At 34.0% G+C, this 25606-nt stretch overlaps 2 protein-coding genes across 2 annotated transcripts; one reads left to right on the top strand and one right to left on the bottom strand.

Moving 5' to 3' along the window:
• Positions 1 to 7055: 7055 nt before the first annotated feature.
• LOC121257193 (protein PAM71-homolog, chloroplastic) lies at positions 7056 to 14659 on the bottom strand. The gene is made up of 10 exons (XM_041158130.1): positions 14331 to 14659; positions 13534 to 13693; positions 12507 to 12690; positions 11538 to 11585; positions 9642 to 9738; positions 8411 to 8574; positions 8200 to 8265; positions 7845 to 7895; positions 7626 to 7730; positions 7056 to 7546 (listed from the first exon to the last, which is right to left on the bottom strand). Exons 1-10 carry the CDS (start codon positions 14455 to 14457, stop codon positions 7481 to 7483), a joined length of 1068 nt encoding a protein of 355 aa, XP_041014064.1. The 5' UTR covers positions 14458 to 14659; the 3' UTR covers positions 7056 to 7480.
• Positions 14660 to 19633: 4974 nt separating this feature from the next.
• On the top strand, positions 19634 to 21894 carry LOC121257187 (GATA transcription factor 1). Its single transcript, XM_041158119.1, is given in 3 exon segments — positions 19634 to 19969; positions 20697 to 21245; positions 21248 to 21894. Coding segments are annotated over 3 exon segments (780 nt in total). The 5' UTR covers positions 19634 to 19786; the 3' UTR covers positions 21296 to 21894.
• Positions 21895 to 25606: the final 3712 nt, after the last annotated feature.

The raw sequence follows: 25606 nt of genomic DNA, 5'->3' as shown, positions 1-25606 counted from the left end.
CTAAATACTCTTTCTGATCGTCTCTTCGACTTGTTTACATCAATCAAGTCACCAAAAGAAATTTGGGAGGCATTGGAATTTAACTATAAAATCGAAAAATAAGGTACGGATAAATTTCTTATTATGAAATATTTTAAATTTACAATGAATGATAATACTTTTTTGATGGATCAATTCCATGAATTGCAAGTTTTGATGAATAAACTTCAAGATCTTAATATTGAAGTTTTTGAACCTTTGCAAGTTGTGGCTATTATTGCCAAACTTATTCCAAGTTGGAATAATTATAGAAAAAACTTATGCACACAATAGAAGATTTTACTATAGAGCAAACTCAAAAACATTTACGAATTGAAGAGAAAACTTGAATTCGTGATAAGAAAGTATTTTTTGAAAATGGCTCTAAATTAAATTTTGTTGATGAGAAAAATAAGTTTCAAAGTAATTTTGGAGGAAACAAGAGATAATATAATGACTTTTCTAACAATGATGTCAAGTTCAAGAAAATAAAAACTTATTATAATTGTGGAAAGAATGAGAACTTTAAATGTGAATGCAGGTACAAGAAGAAATACAAAAAAGAAAGTGGCAATCCCAATAGTGCAAATATGATAAAAATGAGATTTTGGAAATTGTGGTCATGGCCTCTGAAATGCACATTAGCATGGTTACAGAGTTAAATATGGCTACAATAATCGAATCTTCTAATTGGTGGTATAATTCAAGCGCTACCGTTCATGTTTGCAATCAGATATCTCAATTAAAAAATTATGAAGATGTAGCATATGGACATGTAGCACTAATGGAAAATCACAACTCTGCAAAAGTTGTGGGAAAATGAACTGTGAGAATTCAATTCACTTCTAGGAAGAAACTTATTCTTGTTAATGTTCTTCATGCCCAGAAATAAAGAAAAAACCTTATATCTGTAGATTTGCTTTGTAAGAAGGGCGTCAAGACCGTAATCGAGTCTGATAATGTAATTCTTTCTAAATGAGAGTGTTTGTTGGAAAATGGTATTCTTGTGATGGAAGGTATAAACTAAATATTAATAAAATAAGTTCTAATTCTGCTTATATTGTTGAGTCTTCTACTTTGTGGCATAATCGTTTAACACATTTGAATCTTAAATCTTTAAATTTTATATATAAACATAGTTTAATTCCATATAATCATGGACATGGTGCTAAATGTGAAATTTTTATTCAAGCAAAAATGACAAAGAAACGTTTTCTTAAAACAGACAAAAATACACAATTATTAGAACTTATGCATTATGATATTTGTGAATTAAATGGAATTTTAACTAGAGGAGGCGATAGATTTTATTAATTTTATTGATGATTTCTCAAAATATACGTATGTATATTTAATGAAAGGTAAGGATGAAACCTTCAATATGTTTAAATCTTATAAGTCTGTTGTTGAAAATCAAAAGGAAAAGAAAATTAAGATTATTCGTAGTGACAGAGACGGTAAATATTTTCCTACTGAATTTTCTTTGTACTGCGAGAAGAATGGAATAGTACATCAAACTAGTGCACCCTATACTCCACAATAAAACGGTTTAGCAAAAAGAAAAAATAGGACACTAGTTGATATGTTAAATGCTATGATTTTGGATGCAAAATTGTCTTTTAATTTGTTGGGATAAGCATTGCTCACGACATATTATTTGCATAATAGAATACCTTCTATGAAATTTAAAATTTCACCATATGAATTGTAGAAAGGTAGGAAACCAAATCTAGAATACCTAAGGATATGGGGTTGTTTAGCCTTTTATAAAGTTCCGGACCCAAAAAGAACAAAATTAGGTCAAAGGGCAATTAAGAATGTTTTTGTAGGATATGCTGAGAATTCAAAAGAATATAGACTTGATTCTAACGTTGTAGTATAATCAAAGGATATAGAGTTTATTGAATATAAATTCTATAATGACTCTAAAGCAGTATCGAATCCTACTCAAACACCAGAATCTGACTTGATCAAAAAGAGAATTATATAATTTCTAACACATTGACTGAACCGAGGAGAAGTCAAAGAGTCAGAAAAGAGAAAAGTTTGGATCCAGATTTTGTGTCATCTCAAGCTATTTTTTCCTTTTGGAATGAAATAGAGATGATGTTTTAAATAAGATACTCATTCTATTAAATATAGAAGAAGATCCAAAAAGATTTAAAGAAACTATGACTTCTAGAGATGTTGCATTTTGAAAAGAGGCGATAAATGATGAAATGGATTCAATATTGTTAAACAATACTTGGGTTTTAGTAGACTTGCCTCCTGGATCAAAACCTATTGGTTGTAAATGGGTATTTAGGAGAAAATACAATACAGATGCGTCTCTTCAAACTTTTAAGGCCAGATTAGTAGCCAAGGGTTTTAAACAAAAAGAGGGCATAGACTATTTTGATACGTATGCCACAGTGGCTGGATTTACATCCATTGGAGTGCTTATGGCACTGGCTTTAATATATAACTTATATGTACACCAAATGGATGTTAAAATACTTTCCTAAATGGTGAATTGGATGAAGAGGTATATATGGAACAACTTGAGGGATTCGTTATGCATGAGCAAGAAAAGAAAGTTTGCAAATTAATTAAGTCATTGTATGGATTAAAACAAGCACCAAAACAATGGCATGAAAAATTTGATTCGGTTATTTTATCTCATGGATTTAGGCATAATAATGTTGATAAATGTATTTATTCTAAATTCATTGATTGTTATGGTGTTATAATATGCCTTTATGTGGATGACTTGCTTATATTTGGAACAAATATGAAAGAAATATCTAAAACTAAGAAGTATTTATCTTCAAAGTTCAAAATGAAGAATCTTAATGAAGTTGACACTATTTTGGATGTCAAAGTAAAGAAACATAGTGGGGGTTATGCTTTATGTCAATCTCATTATGTTGAGAAAATGTTTCTTAAATTTTAACACTTAGGAATTAAAGAAGCAAATACCCCATACGATTCTTCATTTAAATTAACTGAGAATGCTAGTAGAAAGGTTGTTCAACTAGAATATGCTAGTGCAATTGGTAGTTTAATGTATGTAATACATTGCACTAGGCCAGATATTTCTTTTGCAATATGTAAACTTTCTAGATATACGGATAATCTTAATACAGAGCATTGGAAAGCAATTGGTAAAGTCCTTAGGTATCTTAAAAGAACTAGTTCGTTAGGACTGTATTGTACCAATTTTCTTGCTGTACTAGAAGGATATTGTGATGCTAGTTGGATTACTAGTGCAAGTGATAATAAAGCTACGTTTGGTTGGGTTTTTCATCCTTGGTAGTGGAGTTGTTTCATAGGCTTTTAAGAAACATACATATATTTCACATTCTATAATGGAATATCAATTTGTAGCCTTGGTAGCAGTAGGCAAAGAGTCATAATGGCTGAGGAATTTGTTATTTGACATAAAGTTGTGGCTACAATCGATGTCAGCCATTTCTTTGCACTGTGATAGTGAAGCTACTATGTCTAACACTTATAGTAAGGTTTATAATGAAAAATCTAGACATATCAACTTGAGACATGAATATGTCAAACAATTAATAAGTTATGGTATTATCATTATTGTATATGTGTGGTCAAGTAAAAACTTGGCTGATCCTTTCACAAAGGGACTCTCAAGAGATATGGTGAATAGTACATTTATTGGAATGAGTTTGAAACCTTTCTTTTAAAAAAGTTACCTGTAATAGGAACCCAACCTTACACTATTAATAAATAGTTTAAGGTTTAATGGGTAATAACAAGTTACAGTTATGTGACTGTGATAACACTGAAATTTAATTTAATGTGAGAAACCATTTCAGGATGGTCAGTGCTAGTTGTTACGCTAAACGTAGGATGAGTAGTATACTCTTAATGAAGTTCAATAGTTGTATAAGTGTCTGAAGTAACAGAGACACAAAAAAGAACTTTACCTATGTGAACATAAGAGGTGGGGACAGCTTCTAGCAAAAGTTGAAGGTTTACTTTTGTAAATGTTCATAAATGCAAGGATGGAGCACATGGATTAGTGTAAATAATTAATGAGTTATCTCGCTAAAGTTGGATAGAATCATATATGTGGTATTTCCGTTCTTAACGTATAGAGTCTTGGTTTAAGCCTAAGTCACCATTGGCTTTATTAAGAATTTGAGATATTTGTACTAATTGAAGGTTTAAGTCGAAAGATACTTTCTTGTATGTATGAGGATATCAGTATTTGACTGAAAATTTAATATCGCAATCTAAGTGGGGGATTATTATATTTATTATAGATTGTGATATTAAATATGTGAATTTATTGAATGTGAGTTATTATTTATTTACATGAACCATTATCTCAAAGAGATGCATTGGTTCAGTGGTAATGGTGTGTTGTTTCAAATGAAAGACTATGAGTTTGAGACTCCATAAGTGCAATTTGATTTATTTTGTGAAGTGTTGGACTTGGGCAGACACAATGCTTGGCCTGGCCAGGCCTTGCACATGGGCCAAACAATCACAACGCTTGGGTGCTTGTACATAGGCCGAATAAGCACTTTGATAGGGTGCAATGCTTTAAAAAATTAATTTAATTGAAAAATGGTTTAAGCCTGAGTCACCATTGACTTTATTAAGAATTTGAGATATTAGCAGTGATTGAAGGTTTAAGTCAAGAGATACCTTCTTGTATGCATGAAGATATCAGTATTTGACTGAAAATTTAATATCACAATCTAAGCCTAAGTCACCATTGACTTTATTAAGAATTTGAGATATTTTTACTAATTGAAGGTTTAAGTCGGGAGATACATTATTATATGCATTAGGATATTAGTATTTGACTGAAAATTTAACATCACAATCTAAGTGGGGGATTGTTATATTTATTATAGTCTTGGTTTAAGCATAAATCACCATTTACTTTATTAAGAATTTGAGATATTTGCAGTAATTGAAGGTTTAAGTCGAAAGATACATTCTTGTATGCGTGAGGATATCAGTATTTGACTGAAAATTTAATATCACAATCTAAGTGGGGGATTGTTATATATATTATAGATTGTAATATTAAATATGTGAATTTATTATGAGTTATTATTTATTTACGTGAACCACTATCTCAAATATATGCATTAGTTTAGTGGTAATAGTGTGTTGTTTCAAATGAAAGGGTATGAGTTTCAAGTGCACTTTGATTTAGGCTGTGAAGTGTTGGACTTGGACAAACACAATGCTTGGCCCGGCCAAGCCTTGCACGTGGGCCAAACAGTCACAACGCTTGGGTGCTTGTACATGGACCGAATATGGCTTGGGTGCTTGTACATGGCCTAAATAGGCACTTTGATAGGGTGTAATGCTTCAAAAAATTAATTTAATTGAAAAGACACTTTGTGAGACTCAAACAATTGCCCCACTTCTCAAGGGAGGCGCCTGCTGACCACTAGGCTAAACACATACCCTTTAATTTTTAAGTGAAACATTATGACCTTTAAATCAGTAATTGCCAGTTGAAAAGTCACAATTTAAGAGTTGTGATATGTCACATGGTGCCACTTCATTCTCTATAAATAGGAGATGAGACTCACAAATCTATTCATTCTATTCTATCATATTTTCAGTCATTTGTACAATTTTATCGAGAAACTCTGAAAGAAAATTTTCAGAATTGCTATATGCATTTGGTGACTTTGTTGTATTTTAGAGATGAATTGTTTATAATCCAATAGAAAACTTTTTTAAATAAGAGTAATTACCACCTTAAAAATAATATTCTACATGATTTAAAGTTATATTTATTTTTTAAATTACTTTATCCGCAGAATTTTATTTCAACATCGGATATCTGCAGATTCGGACACCGTATCGTGGCAGCTACCTCACATCAGCTCACTACTTTTTTATACCATGCTTGCCTTGATTCTGACTCAACCACGTCATTGAATTTAATGCAATAAAATCTTTAAAATTCAAGTTAAATGAAATGGAATATTTTAATCTAAAATTGAGAAATACTTTTCTTTATCCTAGATTTTTTTTAATTTTTAATTATATTTATTACGTGGCACATTTAAAATAACTATGATTTAAATAATTGATAGAGAAATAACTATTTAAAATTTGTATATATAAAATTAAAAATATGTCACATCAAGTTGACAAGTTGTTAAGATAAAAAGCAGCATTTTTCTTTTGATTTATATGTTTTACGTACCATGTCCGTGCTTTTAACTGGAAGCCACGATCGAATTAGGTAATATAAGAAGTAAATTGGGAAAAGTGGCCCGGTTTGGTTACCCACATGAGATTCAAACTACCTCATCTCGACTTTACGACAAGTTTCATTTGGATATCCAAAAGGCCAGTGAAATGTTTTTATTTTATCTCTGCATTTTTCAGCTTTCATTTACGTTTTAAAATTAATAATTAATACAAACAGCAAAATTGAGATAAACAATACAACACTGACATAAATAGCTTAAATAGTAAAATAAACAGTACAAAACTGACTTAAATGGTAAAAAGTTATGCATTTTTAAAATCATTATTCCTCCATATTCACGACTCTTCCTCTCTGTCGAAACCCACCATTTTAATTTTTGGTGAAAATATAGAGTATTTTCAATTAAAAAATTATGTTTTGAAATATAAATTTATTTATGATATATTTTTTAATTAATTATAAATATTACTTTTTATTAATACATTCATAACTATTCCTTAATAATTATAACATGATCTTCGATCATTGGTAAAACCCACACATTTATCAAATTCTAAAAAGTAAAAACTATCTTATCTCATCTCATTATTTAAATATATATTTTTTTACAAATCATCTCATATTATTTTAACTAAAAAATCTCACTCTTATTCAAAATATTTCATCTCATCTTGTCGAAACAAAGTCAAATCAAAATGTTTTCAGACACAAAACCTCAAATGAAGTCAACCCAAGATGTTTCCAGACATTGGGAAAAGTGATGCTCATACCTCAAAACACTATAATTCTTTTATAAATAATAATTTTCAATCATTAATGTTTTATGATGAAAACATAATAATTAAAATGATGATAAATAATATTTTTGGCGATTTGTAACGTCTATAGGTTCAGTCATTTTATAGTAGCTACCAAGACACAATGAAAAAATGGAGAAGACCGGCGGCTCCTCACCCGGAATTCTCAAAAAGAATGTCAGTACAAAATCTTGTCTTTCTAACATCACCCGGAATTCTCAAGATCATGATCATCTTACAAACACCTCTCTAACAAGCCTAGCTTACAAACCATCAACGTTGAGCCTTGCTAAGAATAATATATGCTTCTCATACACAAGGCAAATCTCGGATTCCTTGTCCATTTACCTCTTTATTTTTTGCGATTTGTTTTGCATGGTCTCTGCATATTGCAGTGTTCCACTGTGGTTGAGCTAAGAACTCTCCGCTCTCCTATTTCCCTCTACTGTGGCTTTCAAATACTTCATCAGAATACTCCGAAAAGTGTGGCTGCAGCAAAAACTAGGAAAAGTGCTCCACCCAAATAGCCAACCTGAATGAGGATTGAGTGAGTTGCAATGGTATCAAAATGCTCCAGTTCTAAGTCACAAGCGACGGTTTCTAGCTCTTACCATCTTTTCAGAAATGTAGTTGGCGAGAAAGGCACCTCCTAGAACAGCCATAGACGTTGCAATTAGGTGTCCGGCGATGGCTCCACCTGCCACACCCCATGGGGACTGAAAAAAAAAAAAAAAAAAAAAAACAGAAGGATGGGGGAGAAGAGAAGTTATGGACTGTGTATTGTAAAATGTGATTCTGATGCATCGGTTTGGATATTTGGAAATTTGTACCTGTGCAGCGCCAAGAGCAATTGTTGCAAGCATAGAGCGGTCTCCCCATTCCTACAAGCAATAACAATAAGCTGACTTTCGTAATGTGGTTCAATATGTAAAACTTAGTCACACTTTATACCCAGACGAAGTTTCTTTTTTAAACCCAACCCCTAGGTTCCAAGTTAAATGATAACTACTTTTGCACCAATGCGATGCCAAAAATTTGGCAATCACAGAAGGTTATGAAGTCTGAAGTAATCAAGTTTTTTGTTTATGAATATCGATCAAAATTGGTTAAAAGCCGAGAAAACATCTCCTAACCTTGAATTCTTTTTAAAAAGAGCTACTGCAAATAAGGACACAAAATACTTACAGCAAAGAATACAAGGCTGAATGACTTCCAGACAATTTCAAGCGGATTAGAGAGCCGTTTTGACACCTAAAGGGGAAAAAATACATCATAACATTGCGGGTTTCATCTAATAGAACAATCAGACACAACAGAGCCTGCCAGAATCGTCGGGAAAGCAATGAACCTCAAGGTGGTACCCCATTACTGGTAGGTTATGAAATAAGACGGTTACCTTTTTTTTCACAAGCACTTCAGCTTCAACAAATTCATCGAGTTCAGGGCTGCTCTTGTCACCACTTTGAACTGCATTTGCAGGAAGGTCCCATGCATCTTTAATAGATTTAAGGCCAAAGAACAACAAAAGAGTTACTGCTGCATATTCTCCAATTGGCAATGCTGTTCAGATGGCAGAAAGAAAACTTCATGTGAAAAAATGTTTTAACGGATGGTTTATGCGGACAAAAATGTTGTTATATTCAAAAGTAACTAATTTGAAGCAATGCAACTTGATATAATATAAGCAAAAAACAAGCGCACTCCATGTTGCAGGTTATGCCAGTGAGCTCTTCCACCAATGAGAATTGATGGGCCAACTTCAGAGAAAGTTAACCAGCAGGGGAACTGGGAACTGGAAACTAACCATTTGCATCACACAGAAACTGAGTTGTCCAATATCAATCTCAGTGACGAAGAATCCAGGACCAAAACAACATAAAACTCATAACAAGAGATATCTAGCTCCATCTTGGATAGTTAATGGACATTTATTTTTCTGATTTAATCAAGAAATGAGCCAAGTTTATACAATATCTTTGAATCAACCTCTGCCATAGACAGATACCACTTCGCATGAACGAAAAGCAAAAGAATATCCGCCTACTTCTTTTGAATAACCATATTGGCAGTGTTTGGGGCCAATGACACAGACGGATACGAGGCATTCTAAGATTAACACTAATGAAGCTTGAAGGCGCCTCTAAGTGCAAGTCCTAGGAATATCCCAATCAAGTCTTCCTGAAATGAGACAATGTATCAAACAATGCCAGCTAAATGTTAAAACATTTAACTGCAATATGGTTCCTTTTTTTCCCCAAACATTTGAAATATCATTTTGAACAAGAGATCTTTCTATGCATTAATAGAAGCACAATTGTGCAACTGGACGAAAAGACAGGAACAAATGCGCAACAAAGGCAGCAATTGTACTGGCCAAAAGGGGTAACAAATCAAGAAAAACTCAAGCTCAAATATTGATATAAAGCTTTGCTGTCCGCCAAGCGGAGTTGTGTCGACAACTTATACAGGTCAATATTGTAGTCTGATGAAAAATCAAAAAAATATCTTGCTTTGATTATATTTTTAAGGAAAGTATTCGGAATACAATTGATGATTGGGACACAGTCAAGTAGTTAGGCAAATAAGCAAATTTGGTCAAGATGACAGATACGGATGATACAACTTACTGGTCTTAAATTGAGCAGGCACTGAATGGAATACCAGTCCAATTACAACTGATAGCACTGTCATAAGTGCAAGAGCACCAATTGACCCCAACAAAACCTGTCCAATTATTAAATACTATGTGAGAACAACTAACTATCAAAATAACTTTCCTAATTCGATGCAAAATCCTTTTCCAGGCATCAGTACACAGTGTCAACAAGATATTTGATCTCAGCACCTTTTCTTTTAGAGAGAGAAAATTCACTGTGCAGTACTAGTTTACAACATTTTCCGTATACAAGAATGCAGTACAATCCAAGTAATAATCAAGCAGTAAGACATTGGTATAAATTATGAAGATTATTTTGTTTGCACACAAGCTAGAATAAATATGAAGAGAATGAATATGACCTGTACCACTTTGAAATTCTCCCAAGTAAAGGGAAAGCTTGAGATTTGACCCTTTTCATTGGATATATTAGTGTTACAAAACTAATTAATGTTTGGCTAATTCAATAATACAGTTACATCCTTTATAGCCTCTGGAAGTTGGGTACTTCATGTCTTTTATCCTAGGCTATATATAAGCCACCAGGGCTATATAGCATTTTGCTTGGCAACAAATCACATATTTCATCCAATGCAACAAAACTTTCCTAGCTTGCAAATGAGTTTGGGTGAAGTGGTCCCAATCCTAGAGTTCTCTCTCTCTTATTCTCTTACAACATGCAATTATATACAATTACAACCATGTCATATTGACAAGCCTTTTATATTATTGGAAGGGGAAATAATGTATGCAATGTGGTTTCTAAATACATGGAGGAAACATTTAATCATTGTATTTATTCGAATGTATCATGTATGTGCAATTATATTTACTAAATCGATCAATCTCGCTGATTAGAAGATGCACCAATCCAGCATGATTGCAAGCCTCTGTTAAAACAGGAAGGGAATAAATAGGTGTGCTCTAGTTGCCATATGCTTGAAGGAAAATGTTCAAATCACTATGTTTCAAAAGATTCACACACCCAGAGACAAACATATGAATGTCTGCCATTCATTTCTCTTCGCTCAAATGACCTTTTGAGCTAGAGTTCAACCACAACGACAGAATAATATTTAAGGTGACCTGCTTTCTAATCTCCACTTCTGAACATTGGATTGCATTCCAAATGAGCACACAAGTTAAGAACATATATCTACCAATGTTTCATGAGATATGTGGAGTCCACTACTTATAGGTTACTTGATGCTGAGCAAGACATTACTGCAAGAAATTCAGAGTTGGATACTCTCTTAAAATGAATTTATCAAAGAAATTTATATAGTAGTATGTCCCATGATTATATATACATAATTCAGGCAGTGCAAAGTAGTCTGTTCAGCATTACTTTAAATGATAAGAATCATATTAATTTTTTATGATTTAAGTGCACATTCATTAAAAGTGGATACAAATTTATCAAGGAACAATGTTTAAAAGCAGACTAAAAAATGCCAAAACTCAACAACAAACAAGCTCAGAAATAAAATGTATAAATGATCAAGCATCGTCATGTTTCTTCAATTCTGATCCTCTCAGAATTTTTTCATATCTTTTTTTTTAAAGAAAGAGCTCCCCGTATATCCTAACAAATGGTCAATAGCAAAAATTTCAGATGCCACTCAAAAAAATTTGCATGCTTGTCCACTTCGATCTACAACTCTCTCTATTTCTTTTAATTTTAAACCACATAAAACAAAAACGGAAAACACATAAATATATAGGATGAAGGATGTGCAGAATGACAAAAGAGGAAAAGGGTGGTAGCTCAATAAATTTGCTTGTAAGGGTGTGTAGACACACACAAATACTCACTGAGAGAGAGAGAGTGAGAGAACGAGAGATGAAAGGTTTGGAGAGATCATACCAGTCCTTTCTCGTATTGCATGGCCAAGAGCGCCGCAATGAAGAATGTCTGATTAACGGATAAAAAGTAAATTAAAACCCAACATACTTCTCATTTAAAACCTTGAATGCAAAAAGGGTAACAATATTCACTGCAAGCATATAGACATGCACGGTAAAAACAGGACGTAACTATCACCTAGTTTTATGTTTGGGCAATCACTTTTTGTTTATGGCATTCTTGTCATTAATTATATCTCCTCATTCAAGGTAGCTGAATCTCTAACCTCAAGATGTATTCTCATTGACCACCTCACCAGGGACTAGGACCAAGCTGAAAATGTTTATTCCCACATTGTAACCCAATGCATACATCCAAAACACAGAGAGCTTTTTTCATATGAGTAATAGAACATTTTATTATTAGAAAACACAAAAGGTATATTATCCTAAGTACACCAGATCTATTCAAGAGGGACACTAATTAAAAACAGAAAGATACGAGAAAATCAAAAAAATTTATACCAGTAAAATCTATAGTGGCTGCCCAAAGGAACAGAATATTGACAAAAGAAACTTTTAGGCTCTTTTGTAGCTCTTTACGATCCTCGAAAGTTCTAACATTTCTTTTCCTCTAAATACACCACACTAGACATATAGGGACCATATTCCACACTGTTGCAACTCGTTGGCTTTTTTTATTTTTTTTTTGGATCGATACAACTCATGGGCTAATATAAAGAGATTAAATCAAGAAAAATAATTGTTTGGGAAAAAGGAAAATGGAAAGAGTCATCTATCAATAGATCAGAGCAAGTGAAAGTATAGGGCTACAATGACAGATGAGGGTTCCCGGCAGGATACAAGAAATAGAATGACAAGGACAACTGAAAAGAATATTTTAGCCATACATAAATTAAACTAGTTTCCCAATACTGTGAATTTAAACAGAAGACATGAAATGACATCTAGTCTATGCTACTTTATTTACCTTGTCTCCAATTTCAGACACAAATATCAACAAGAATGCAGCAGTGAATCCTGACTTTGAAATTGCTGCTAAAATTGATGAAGGTCCTCCTTTCACAAATGCAACCAGTGAAAACACTAAACCACATCCAAACAGCATAAGAGCTATAGAGAGAGGATAAGGCATTCGATTTTGATGCCTCTCACTGCCAAATCAAGAGACATGTACCCATGAGTACAGATTCAAGGTAAGGGGGGCATTATGTTCCACCGGCAGTTCAACATACAAATTTCAAATGCATTATATTGGACAGCATACAAGACCATTCAACAAGACAGGGACAAATGAAGAAATACATGCACGACGTTTGAACCATTGGGGATCTTCAAGAGTCACAGAGCAAGTTTGGTTTCTTAAATTCAAGCTGCTTATCTTGGCAAACATACAATCAGACCTCCAGCATAAGAAATTCTAAAGTAGGTGCCAAGACATTTGGAAGTTCAATCAATACTTTGCAAATGTGTGACCCACGAAAAGAATAAAAGGTAGGGGCCAAACCTATGCTGTTTATATTTCCAGTAATAACGTGCATATGAAATATTCTATTAGAAGGGAGCACAACATAACAGCTATTGCTCTACTTTTTAAAACAAACTCCACTTATCTATTCCCAAAAACACATTAAAGTAACAACTACAATTACAGAAGAAGAATTAGCTTCCCATTCTGGACTTTTTATTCTTCTTCTTTTTTTAACATCTCAGGAAGATTAATAAACCCATGCTTTTGTTCTAGAATGCAAATCATTCAACCAATTTTTATATGATGAAAAGGATGCCCCAAAAGTCTAGTAACATCCGTAGGAACAAGAAATTTTATAGCATGTAATTGGTTTCACAATCAAAACTCAAACACCAGTTTGTTGCTAATACTAACAGTAAATTCATCTCAAAATATATTTTTTGTTAAGTAAATTATTCATCTCAAAATATTGACACCTAAAGTTAGCAATCTTAGCATCATCCATATTAAATCTCATATAACTCACATTTCAGATGAATTATCATTGGGTGGACCATTGGAGAATATCTTTTTGTTGTCCTCTTCCCCTCGGCCTTCATAGCCCTCGGATCCGATGCTAACATTTGATGCTTGGGCTCTGACCATGCCACGCGCCAAGCTCAGCCTTGATATTCCTCTACATCTTACTATCAATCAGTCAGGAAATATGTTACTCATAGATGAAAGGTATGATCATAACCTTCGGAGATGTTAGAACTAACTTATTAAAGGCATTCCTTTGAATCAGTCTCAATCGCAAAAAGGAATAACACTCGACTGAACAGAAATATGCAATATCCCTGCTACCTGGGCACAAAGGCAGTACGTTTACAAGATTTGAACTTTCTTTCCATCCAATCCAATTTCGTTACATAATTGGATTTAATTCCGAGCGTTTATTGATCTAAATAAAAAAGCAACTTTCACCGCTGCTAATTTATGTCCACCAGCACCACAAAATCTCCCACCAAGATCCAGACAAAGTTCATTGACTACACGTAACCGTTACATTTAAAATCCTACCATAACCAAGGCGATTCGTGCCCAAACTTACCCAAAATCTTCACAAGCCAATAGCTCAAAGTCCACCCAAATGCATCTAATAACCAAAAAACCCCTAATATTCTACCACCCTTTTTCGGGAAGTACTTAAAATTTAAACTTATCAAGTGAATACAATCCAAAGTTGATTCCATAATAAACCATTCTTGAAGTCAACTACCTAACTCTGTGTCAAAATGAAATTTTAAAAACAAAATTGAGTGAAATTCGCGGGGAACTTACACGAGGGCGAGGGCGAGATGTTCTTTCTACAAATGCTGGCAGAGCATGGCAGTGTGTCTACCAGAGCTAACAAAGGAAGCTTTTTCCCACTGGTAATGAAAGGTGTATGAAGCACCAACCCCTTCATTTTTTATCTCTTTCTTTTTACTTAAAGACTGTTCTTACAATTTCATCTCCACACACTTCATAATCTCAACAACTCTCTGTCTCTTCTTAGTACCGCGGGTTCTGCAATTCAGAAGAAATCTGCAGATGAATTGAAGAAAACCCGTTACCCAGTTGAGCAGCAAGTTCTTAGATAGTAGATTTTTCAGGGCCGGGGGTTCTTGCAGGCTGCCACGTGTGTAAAATGGAGGGATGACGCAACGACAGCGTACTAGGATCTTTACCTCTTCACGGCTCCGGATTGGTTAGGGACTGTCAGAGCCGAATTTTGGGTTGTTTGGGCCCATCTTTTGTCCCAATATTCCAGGCCTTCTGCTCGCTCAGCTTGAGCCCATTGAGTGTGGACTGGTTTTCTAGGCTGGGCCTGGCTTGTAAATCTTGGACTTATAGGCTCGATGGTTTATCTATTGCATTGTTTGAATAATTTTATGATAAAGGTATAGCTATTCTAAAGAGAATAACTCATTGAGATAGAGGAATAACTATTCAATAGAGTAATACCAAGTTTTTAAACAGTTCCTTACTATATAGATTAAATACAAACATTACTATATAGATTACTATATAGTTTTTAAACATATACGAGTCGAAAAAAGTTTTGCGAATTTAGTAATTAGTAGTTCAAGAATAAGGGATATATGAATCTATGATACTCTTATCTTATCATAATACACCATGTTGTTAAAAATAAGTATTTACATAAAAAAAAAATTAAAAATATGATATTTTGTTATAATATTTGAGCATGGAGCCATCTATACTAAAGAATGATTAATAGTTTTCCTTTTGAATTGGAGTTTATAATAAATATATACGGTCAAAAGAAAAATTATATTTTCAAGTTAGTATACAGAGCACACTTAATAAACTGTATACATAATATAATTTGATTTAAAAAAATAAATTTTAAACCTTGAATTGTACCAATCAAATTTTACTATTTAAATAATGTGAACGGTGTACTTTACATACGAGTTTAATAATAAATACATTCCGGTGTTGGTCTTTCTTATCAAGATATTTTAGTGCCATCAATTTTAAATCTAACGAATCCATATCATCACATCCTTCTTCTACCCCACCAACCTACCTAAATATTTACACGAAGTCCAAAACCATTGGATATTTGATCAATTATAAAAATTTTAATTAAGAAAAATGATATTTAATTGACAAGCTAAAAATAAAAAAGAAAAGCATTATTGGGTTCATGAATGTTGGTATCTTATCTCAAATAACCAATCACAAGCCAAGTGTCTTCGTCTTTTTCTAAGGGAGAAGTCAAATGGCTCGTCCTTTTAAGATCAAAGATAACTCTGGTCCGGGCCAAAGGTTGGTCAGTAGGCTGTTCAATATATTTTGACATTTTGTAGCTTAAATCGAGTTATTAATATGAGATTTTAATTTAAAAATAATGATAATATTTAAATACAAAATGATAAAGTTTTATTAGAATTTAAACTTAATTTTTTAGACGCAAAACCATTACTTTTGGTTAGCTTAATAATATCTATAACCAGATAAAAATCTAATTTTTAAATAATAGGAATATTATCACCCGTGCATAATATTTTTTTTAATACTCGTTTAGTTACACAGATGAATAGATATGGGATAAGATAAAAGTTAAATAAAATATAATTTTTATTTTAAGATTTCAAAAAGTTAAATTATTTATTATATTTTGTATGAAAATTTGAGAAAATTGTAATAATTATATGAAATGAGATAAAAATGAGATATTTTGACATATATAACCAAACCTGAAAATTTTTAAAACAAATCAAGGGAATCAATATCAATATACACACCACATTTTAGAAAATATTTGAGAGTAATAAATACATCATCATCTTGCGACTTTTATTCAAGCTTCTTCGTTGTTTGAAAATCTTGTACATTTTGGGTAAGATTTTTTTTAATACAACTTCTATAATTACTAGTTATTTTACCAAATTTTATCGTTTAAGGTTTATTTTATTTTAGGCAAGATTTTCTCCATCTTTTATGTTAATCAAATTTTTTTTTTTCTTTATAATTTCTATTTTGAGATTTGTTTTTGTTACGGGACCTACTTAAGGTGGGGGGGCCTTGGTTGCCTACCCATTAAGCCACCTTGATTAGTTTAACATGCTGTGTAAATAGTGAGTTGAGATGAAATGAGTTGAAATTAAAATTAAAAGTTGAATAAAATATTATTAAAATATTATTTATTATTATTATTTTGAGATTTGAAAATATTGAATTATTTATTATATTTTATGTGAGAATTTAAGAAAATTGTAATGATTAGATGAGATGAGATCATTTTTATATCCAAACCAGAGCCCTTCAATTTTATTGCAAACAATCGCGTTGGAGCCAAAAATGGTAATGATTCATATAACGTATGTGAGAACTTAATACAACACTGTATAGAAGTTTATCGCATAAATTAAAAGACAATTGAAAATGATATACGCACAACATTCTTCAAAACCCTTTTTGCAACTCATATATATATATATATATATATATATATATATAGATATATAAACAATAGCTGACTTTGTTATTCATTCAATAACCTCAAAATCATTACAAAGGTTTTTGCTCATCTCATAGTTCTCTACCTGTGCGGGTACTTCCTCAATCCAAATTCTATCCTCATGAAAAGAGAGGGCTAACTTTGCTAGCTTATGTGCCACATTATTGGATTATCTGTATGTAAAACAGACCCTCCAGTTTAACCTATTAGTTAGCATACCTCTAACATCTTTTATCACACTTCCATAGCTGGTATCAATATCGTCAATACTATTACCATTCCTCACCATTGTTTGATAATCCCCTTCAAATATAACTTAACGACAGACCCAAATCAACACACAACTCCAAAGCTCTCCCTAGGGCCAAAGCTTTTGCAATAACTGGTTCTACCATACAATTTAAGCTCGAGCATAACACTGCCATACTCTCACCCTCATTGTTTCTGACTATAATCCACATACCAACCTTCTTTGTCTGCTTATCCACTGCTACATCCTAATTTGGCTTATATTTAAGACCAGTTGGTTTTCTCCAATAACTTGCAGTTCTACCAACTGTTACTTGATGCCTTTTTGCTATCTGTTGGTCTTGTACTTCAGCAAATTCTTGATGAACTAGCTTTGCCTTCAGCATTAAGTCTCTTGGATGATCAAACTTGCCTTCAAATAGCAATGAATTCCTTCTCAACCAAATTAATCTCATAACATATGCCACTAAAGCTATATCCTCTAGACATAACTGCTCATTTAGCCTCTTCCATATGTCCATGAAACCAACTTCAGAACACACCCATTTCTGCACTGGATTGCCAATTTCAGACCAAACGTCTGGTGAAGCGGGACAACTCCATACAATATGTACAGAAGACTCATCCTTCCTTCCACATACTGGGCATAAGCTATCCATTGCAGCTTCTTCTTAAACAAATTCAACTTAGAAGTAGTTTGGATTCAGATATGAGTTGAGATGAGTTGAGATGGCTTGTGAATAATAGAATAAAAGTTGAATTATTTATTATATTTTGTGTGAAAATTTGATAAAGTTATTTTGAGATTTGAAAAAGTTGAATTGTTTATTATATTTTGTATGAAAATTTGAAAAAGTTGTAATGATGAGATGAGTTGAGATGAGTTTGAATGCAAACGAGGCCTAACAGTATTTCTTATCCTAGCTTCCATAAGAACATCTTGACTTTCCCTTCCACATTCAGACTCCAAATTTATTTCCAGCCTTCTTATATGTCAATAGAATTAGATATCTCCCCTCGTGCCACTCTCCTCCTTGACTACTCTAATGGTAAGCACTCTTAACAGAGAACTTCCCATTCCTAGTATGTATCCATATTAGTTGGTCTTCAATTTTCAATCTGCTCAGATGAATACTCACGATTATCTCAGCCTCATCATTACTAAGAGTGCATTTAGATGTTAAACTGAGTTGAGTTGAGATGATAAAATATTATTAGAATATTATTTATTATTATTATTATTATTTTAAGATTTTAAAAAGTTGAATTATTTATTATATTTTGTATTGGAATTTGAAAAAGTTGTAATGATGAGTTGAGATGAGTTTACTTTCCAAACAAAATCTAAATGTATCAGCAATTAATTGGGTCTTCCATTCACCTATACCTTGTTCAATAAGCTCACCACCGGTACCTTCTTCATCCAGATTTTTTAATGAAGATTGCCCCTGATATGAAGTTGGGACAAGTAGCCATCCATCTTTCCAAATCTTTATCTTATCATATCCCTTTACCATATTTAAATGATACACGTATGCTTGGTATATGTTAGTTTGTCATGGTACATGTTACTGTAACTTATTCTTAATTATTAAGTATGAATGAAGTATTCCTTTTATTTAAAAAAAAAAAAAAAAATCATCTTTACATGAGAGTCTTTTTATAATTGCGAGAGCTGAGATTCATGTACTTAAGAATAATAATAATAATAATGTTAGTCTCGTACATTTTATTTTAAAAAAAATTAATTTGTTATGTGAATTTTAATTTTTTTTTTTAAGGAAATAATTATTATTAATTTTTAAATAATAATAATAATATAATTTGGATTTGGTGGTAGCATGTGAGATGCACGTTGTTAAGAGAACGTGGGAATGGCGTTATTATCTCTGGGGGGATGGTATCTATCTATCTATGATCTATCTATCCATCCCACCTAACGCTACTCAATTGGCAACGTGGGTGGGCCCCACCCAACACATGCAAAATAGAGCATGCACATTGAGGGTCCCACCACTCGACCTTCAGCTTCAGATTTGGTTTGGAAGCACAGCCACTTTTGAAGTTCAGGTCCAGAAATCTGCCTCTCATAAATCAATTTCTGAAATTCAATCTGCTCCGCTCATTCTTCCTTACTGGGGAATGGACCCCACGTCCTAGTCATCGCACGGCTACCGTTACCTTCCTGGGTGGACCCTTTCGACTCACCGCAGTGTTAATGATGGAGGTCCTTGGCAAAACAGGTGGGGTCATCGCAGGAAAGTATTTTCCCTAGTGTACGTTACGGGTGAATTAATGAAAAATTAAAGCTGAAAAGAAAATAACCAAAAAATCAACGTCCCCTCGTTTCCACCCGAAAACCCTCCGCAAACAAATATAGCCAAAAGAAAGAACGGGAAAAAGCTCTCTCTCTCTCTTCTCTCTTCTCTCTGTCTGGGTGAAAAAATAAGGAAAGTTCTTTTCGTGGGGTGGGTTGGGTTGGGTTGGGTTCTTTCTCTCTGTCTCTCTGTTCGGAATGGAAGCTCCTGACACGGCGACTTGCTTTGTCGACGACCTGCTGGACTTCGCGTCGGATATAGGCGAGGAAGACGACGACGAAGACAAACCTAGAAAGGCTCTTCCTCCACTTAACCGTCGCGGGCATGGACCCTTGTCGTTCAACCTTTTGCACTCGGACGATCCTGGCCTTCCATCCTCTGTAAGTTGTTCTAGCGGTCCTTTTTTCTTTCGTCTATCAAAGCATGACGAGTTTGCCGCCGACTCCGGGGGTTTCGTAGGATCTCCGGGGGGTGGTATTCGATGTCTTGGTTAGGGTTAAGGTCGGGCCCCACTCGACTCGGGGGAGTTTGACCGATTGTTTTCGGTTTCATTTCCGAATCGACCATGTTTCTCCGTGAGTCGGTCGAGTCAGAGCTGATGGCTTAATGAAGATGTGGTACTATTCTATGCGTGAGGACAATCTAACCCCTGTAAACCCTAGTGCAAAATTCTAGATATTATGTAGTTGTCGGCATAGACAAAGGGTGTTATTGGCAATTCGATGTTCCAATCTGGGGGTCTTAATTATCGTGAGCTGTTCCTCACGAGGTCATAGTTGCACCAATGAATGGGAAGAGAGATATTCTCATATCTGCCCATCACTTTGACGTGCTGTCTTAACGGAAAGCCATCGAAAATACAATATTACCCTTCTGTTGGAGCATCTCTGTCTACCCCGGGTTACTGTAAGAAATCAATCCGGCTTTTTATGCCCTTTGCTGTCCACGCCAAAATTATTACAAAAAAAAAAAAACCGGTGCTTTCTTTTCTCAAATCGACTCGGTCGAGTGACTTTCAACCGGTCGAGTTAAGCTTTATACTTTTTCTGTTTTTGCTTCCCAAAGCGAATCTAAGCTAAGCTAAGCTAAGCTATCTGGCATGTACAGGAGGAGCTTGCTGAGGAGGACCTGGAATGGATATCGAACAAAGACGCGTTCCCAGCGGTGGAAACATTCGCAGGGATACTCTCGGAGCACCCGGGGAGTATATCCAAGCACCACAGCCCGGTCTCGTTGCTAGAAAGCAGCACCACAAGCAGCCTCACCAACAGCACCACCAATAGTAGTACACTCGTGAGGTGCTGTGGCAGCCTCAAGTTCCCCGTGCGAGCTCGAAGCAAGCGCCGCCAAAAGCGTCGCCGTTACATGCCGTGCCAGCTGCAGCTATGGTGGAGCCGACAACAAGCGACTACCAAGAATGTCAAACCGGTAGCGTCTACGGCGACGATCGGGAGAAAATGTCAGCATTGTGGGTCTGAAAAGACCCCGCAATGGCGGGCAGGTCCTTTCGGGCCCAAAACCCTGTGTAATGCTTGTGGGGTGCGATACAAGTCCGGTAGACTCGTGCCCGAGTACCGCCCGGCGAGTAGCCCCTCGTTCTCCGCCGAGTTGCATTCTAATTCTCACAGGAAGATACTGGAGATGAGGAAGCAGAAACATACGGGAATGGGAATGGGGATGGGGATGGTGGTGACGTCTGTGGATAAAGGGTAGAGTAGAATATCTAAAAAAAATTTACATTTTAGCTTAGTTAGGAGTTAGGGGTTTGTTGTATCGGCTGGTTAGGGTGGTTAGTGAAAGTTCATTTGTTTTAATCAAACGTCTGGTAGGGGAATTTTTGACTTTAGTGTGTTTGGTTATGCCATAGACTAGAAACAGATGATAGCGTTCTTTGGTTTCGCCCAATTTAATTCTTTGTTTTATTGCTGTTTGGATTGGAGAATCGAGATATGGGAGATTAAGGTGAAAGAAAAAAAAAAAAAAATTGTGGAATGCTGCATTTTGGGGCTTTGGTGATTTGCTTGGTTGAGACTTGAGAGAAGTGGTAGTTTGCTCTTGGTTTGAGCCGACTTCTGAATCCCTTTTTGCTAAAGACGATGTACTATAAGTTTGGCTGTTCTACTTATTGCTGCAATCCACAAACTGATTTTTGTTCTCTCTCATAATCATGGCTTGCATTTTCTGTTCATGTGTTGCCAAAACATTGTTGAATTTCAAGTTCTAGGCAGCAGCATGTACGTGTTCATGGAGTTGTTCCAGCGAATAAACAAGGCGTCTATGCATGTCTATAAGAATTTGTTTTGAACCTAAGGTGAGTTCTCTAATCTTTTGCCCGTGTTGAATGGATTGGGACAGTCGATGGTTTTGAATTTTGGTCACTCGAAGTAACACGTAAAGAGGCAAACGCTGTTCTGATTTGCAGAAATTTGATTGCCCGCCAGGCAAGTCTGCTTGATCTGTAACTCCTGCTTCGGTGGTACAAGATTCAGAGTTGCAATCTTTTAAACTAAACCCCATTTCTTTCCCAGTATCCTATCCATCAATGGGACATCGGCTCCAAATGATGGGCAAATAGCAAGTGAATTTCGTTGGGAGATTCGAGGTGGTGGTAACTTTTCACCGGATCCCAGGAAGAATGAGAGGCAAAGGAATGGAAAATCGTCAAAATGCTGGAGATGGTCAAATGGTAGGGCGGTTTGTTGATCCTCTTTGTAATAATTGGAAGACAGAAATTTCTTCTAACTTGTCAAAAAAAATAATAATTGGAAGAGATATAGACAGTACGTGGACCAATGCAACTTTGAAACATCAAACCGGACAGTGTGACGCACCTCTCTACCGAAATAATTTTTAATATATTGATGTTATATCTTTTTTAAAATATTTAAAAATAATAAAAAATATAAATAAAAAAAAATACTATTTTTACACTAGCTGTCACTTGCAGCAGCAGCAGCTGCTCGACCAATAATCATCCTCACAGTCTCCTACACCTACACGCAATGCCCTGGCTCAAAAGTCAAGACACGGTTCGGGGAGGCTGGATAAAGGAGAGAGGGCATTACAAGTGGAATTGTCAAACTTAAAAATAAAGGATACGTTTGAAAATCAATTCAAATTCAACTCATCCTTATAATTTTTTTAAATTTTATTTTAAAATATAATAAATAATTTAATTTTTTTAAATTTTAAAATAATAATAATATTAAAAAATAATATTTTATTATTTCAATTTAACTTAATTTAACATCTAAACGTAGTCAAACCCTTTGCCAACCCACTCGGCTCAAATCCTCTTATCTGCAAATAATCTTATTAACAGATTGGGAGATTTTTTTTCTTAAATTATCCAAATGCATTTATAAAAAAATTTTATCGAGTATGTGCATTCTTGAAATTAGTCAATATGTTGTTATTGAGCACTCGGTACCAATCAAAAACTATCTAAGATAATGGGCTGATGGTACACACTAATTATCCAAAAGGCCTACACACCAATAATAGGATCTTTCCCCTGGAAAAGATAAAGGCCAAAAAAAAAAAAAAAAAAAAAAAAGATAATTGAGAGAAGTTCGTTCAAGATAAAAATATAGGGGGGACAAATGGGCCACTCAACCTATATATATATCTCTCTCTCCTTTTTTTTTTTTGTAATCTTTATTTGGTTCCATTCACGAGGTAGATAAAGTCACGCAGCATAGACTTCCCATGGAAGAGAAAAGAGTAAGCGTCCGTTAGATCTTAAAATCATCTCAATTTATTATTATAATTTTTTTAAATTTAAATATAAAATATAATAAATAATTAAATTTTTTTAAATTTTAAAATAATAATAATATTAAAAAATAATATTTTATCATTTCAACTCAACTAAATTCAATATTTAAACGCAATTTAGAGCTAGTGTACCGCTTGTAACTTACCATTACAAGTGATCGTTAGTGTAAAGTTAATATATTTTTTTATTCAATTTTTTTATTATTTTTAAATATTTTAAAAAAATTATAAAAAAACACATTAATATATTAAAAATTACTTTTTAAATTATTAAGTAAAAAAGTTATTATTATTAATTTTCTTTTACAAAGCGTTAAATAAAGCGGTAAAATTTGCGCGGCAAAGTAGTTATTTTTCCAAGAGAAAATCAACTGTGTCTGCTTTTTTAGCCACCATTAATTGTCTGTTTCTTGGTAGAGAGAATAATCATTCAAGGGTATTACGGGTCTTAGATCGTTAGATCTAGCTGGTTAAATGAGTGGTAAAGGCCTAAAGTAAATGTGTACATGGGCAGCTTTTATTTTCATGTTCATTTTCTGTTCTAGGAGGTAAGCGGCGTGACTCATGTTGTCTACTTTCCAATTCCCCGAGTCTGGATAAAAAGCTGGGTTACTTTCTGGACAGGTTGGTCTAATGCCATCTCAGCATTACATGTAATATTCCATTTTCCTTCGTGTATGTGTGTTGGAACAAGGGACAGCTTTGAGGAAAGCTTCCCCAGCCTGCCCTCCTGATGCCCATGTTCTCTGTCATTGAATGCAACTGGTTGGCTTGCATTGCCGCCTTTATTTATGAAGAAAAGTATTACAATTATAAAAAATTTTATAAAAATAAATTTACAAATTAAAATAATTTTATACAATATATTAGATTTATTTTACAATTTAAAATATAAAATTAAACCACATCAATTTGTGAGTTTACTTTTATAAAATACTTTTATAACTAAACCATTTTTTATTTGTGAATGACAGTAACAATAGACTCTTTCTTGGAAAATATAGCCATTTATGCAAAAACTTGTTGGTTATGAAAGTTTTAAATGATTGAGATAGGGTTTTACAAATGTGAAATGAAAGGATGACCCTCCCATTAGGGGCGGGGCGGGGGGGAATTAGAGCCGACTCTTTGTCTCCCCTCTTCACAAAAAATAGATAAATAAACTGATCGATTCATTGAATCTCAGGTTGAAACAGGCGAGGCTCAAATCCGCAGGTTCCATCTTGATAGGGCGGTGCTCTAACCGATTGAAACACAATTCTTGAAAAATTAAGTACACAAACTTCCAATTATTTGTTTCTCATTGGATTTAATTCACCAATAAGATCATAAAAAACGATGAATATGATCATCACCAAACTACTATTTCAACTTTTTTTTTTTTTAATTTTAAATTTAGGTTTGGAGATTTGGTTACTCAAAAGTTCCCAATAATAATGCAGAATGCCTTGTAAGTTGTACCACACTACCACTCCTGAAAGATGATAGCAAATGCATTTTCTAAAACCTGTGGTTCATTTGGGCTCATCCTTAAACTGTAGCTGGCCAGGATCATTTCAGTGCTGTCCGTCCTCTCTGCGAATAAAGACTTTTGCTGTTTGCATCATTGCATGCGAGTGGAGGATAATATGAACCCCCAAATTCACATATTTGTGGTTCAACTTCGTTCATTTCACTTACGTTAGTGCCATTTTGTACAATTCCACTCAGGCTTCTCTTTCTTTGTGCGCAAAACCTTTTTTGCAGAAAAAAAAGGCTCTATTATTTGTCGGCTTCCCTATAGTCAACCAATAAAACCTTCTAGATAATATATTTTGTCAACGACTGTTTGGATTCAAATTATGCCGATGGGTTTCTGCCTAATTTCGATGGCTCGGGCTCTCCATAATTTCCAAAAAATGCCTTAGCATGCAAATGTAGGAATGATCTGTATTAGGTTCTGAAATCAAGGAGTTTTTCTCGGTTTTTTCCAGTTCTCCTAAGACTTAGAATTAAGGTTTTTAATTTAGTTTCGTACCGGCTGGTACAGTTGAAATATGCTGTACCGGCCGGGTAGCCAATACAGAGAAGGGTCGAGTTTTATATTGGTCAGAATTTCGATTGTATAAGTCTGTACCTACCAATATTTCGGATTACGGCCTTTACTTCTTCTTTTTTTCATTTCTTTCTCATTTTTTGACTCTCAATTTAGATCAGATTATTTATAATTTATATATATAATATATATTTATATATAATTT

The sequence above is a fragment of the Juglans microcarpa x Juglans regia genome, chromosome 1D (genome assembly GCF_004785595.1).
Source record: "Juglans microcarpa x Juglans regia isolate MS1-56 chromosome 1D, Jm3101_v1.0, whole genome shotgun sequence".
NCBI lineage: Eukaryota > Viridiplantae > Streptophyta > Magnoliopsida > Fagales > Juglandaceae > Juglans > Juglans microcarpa x Juglans regia.
Note: the sequence above shows the minus strand (reverse complement) of the source record. Positions and strands in the feature narration are given on the sequence as shown.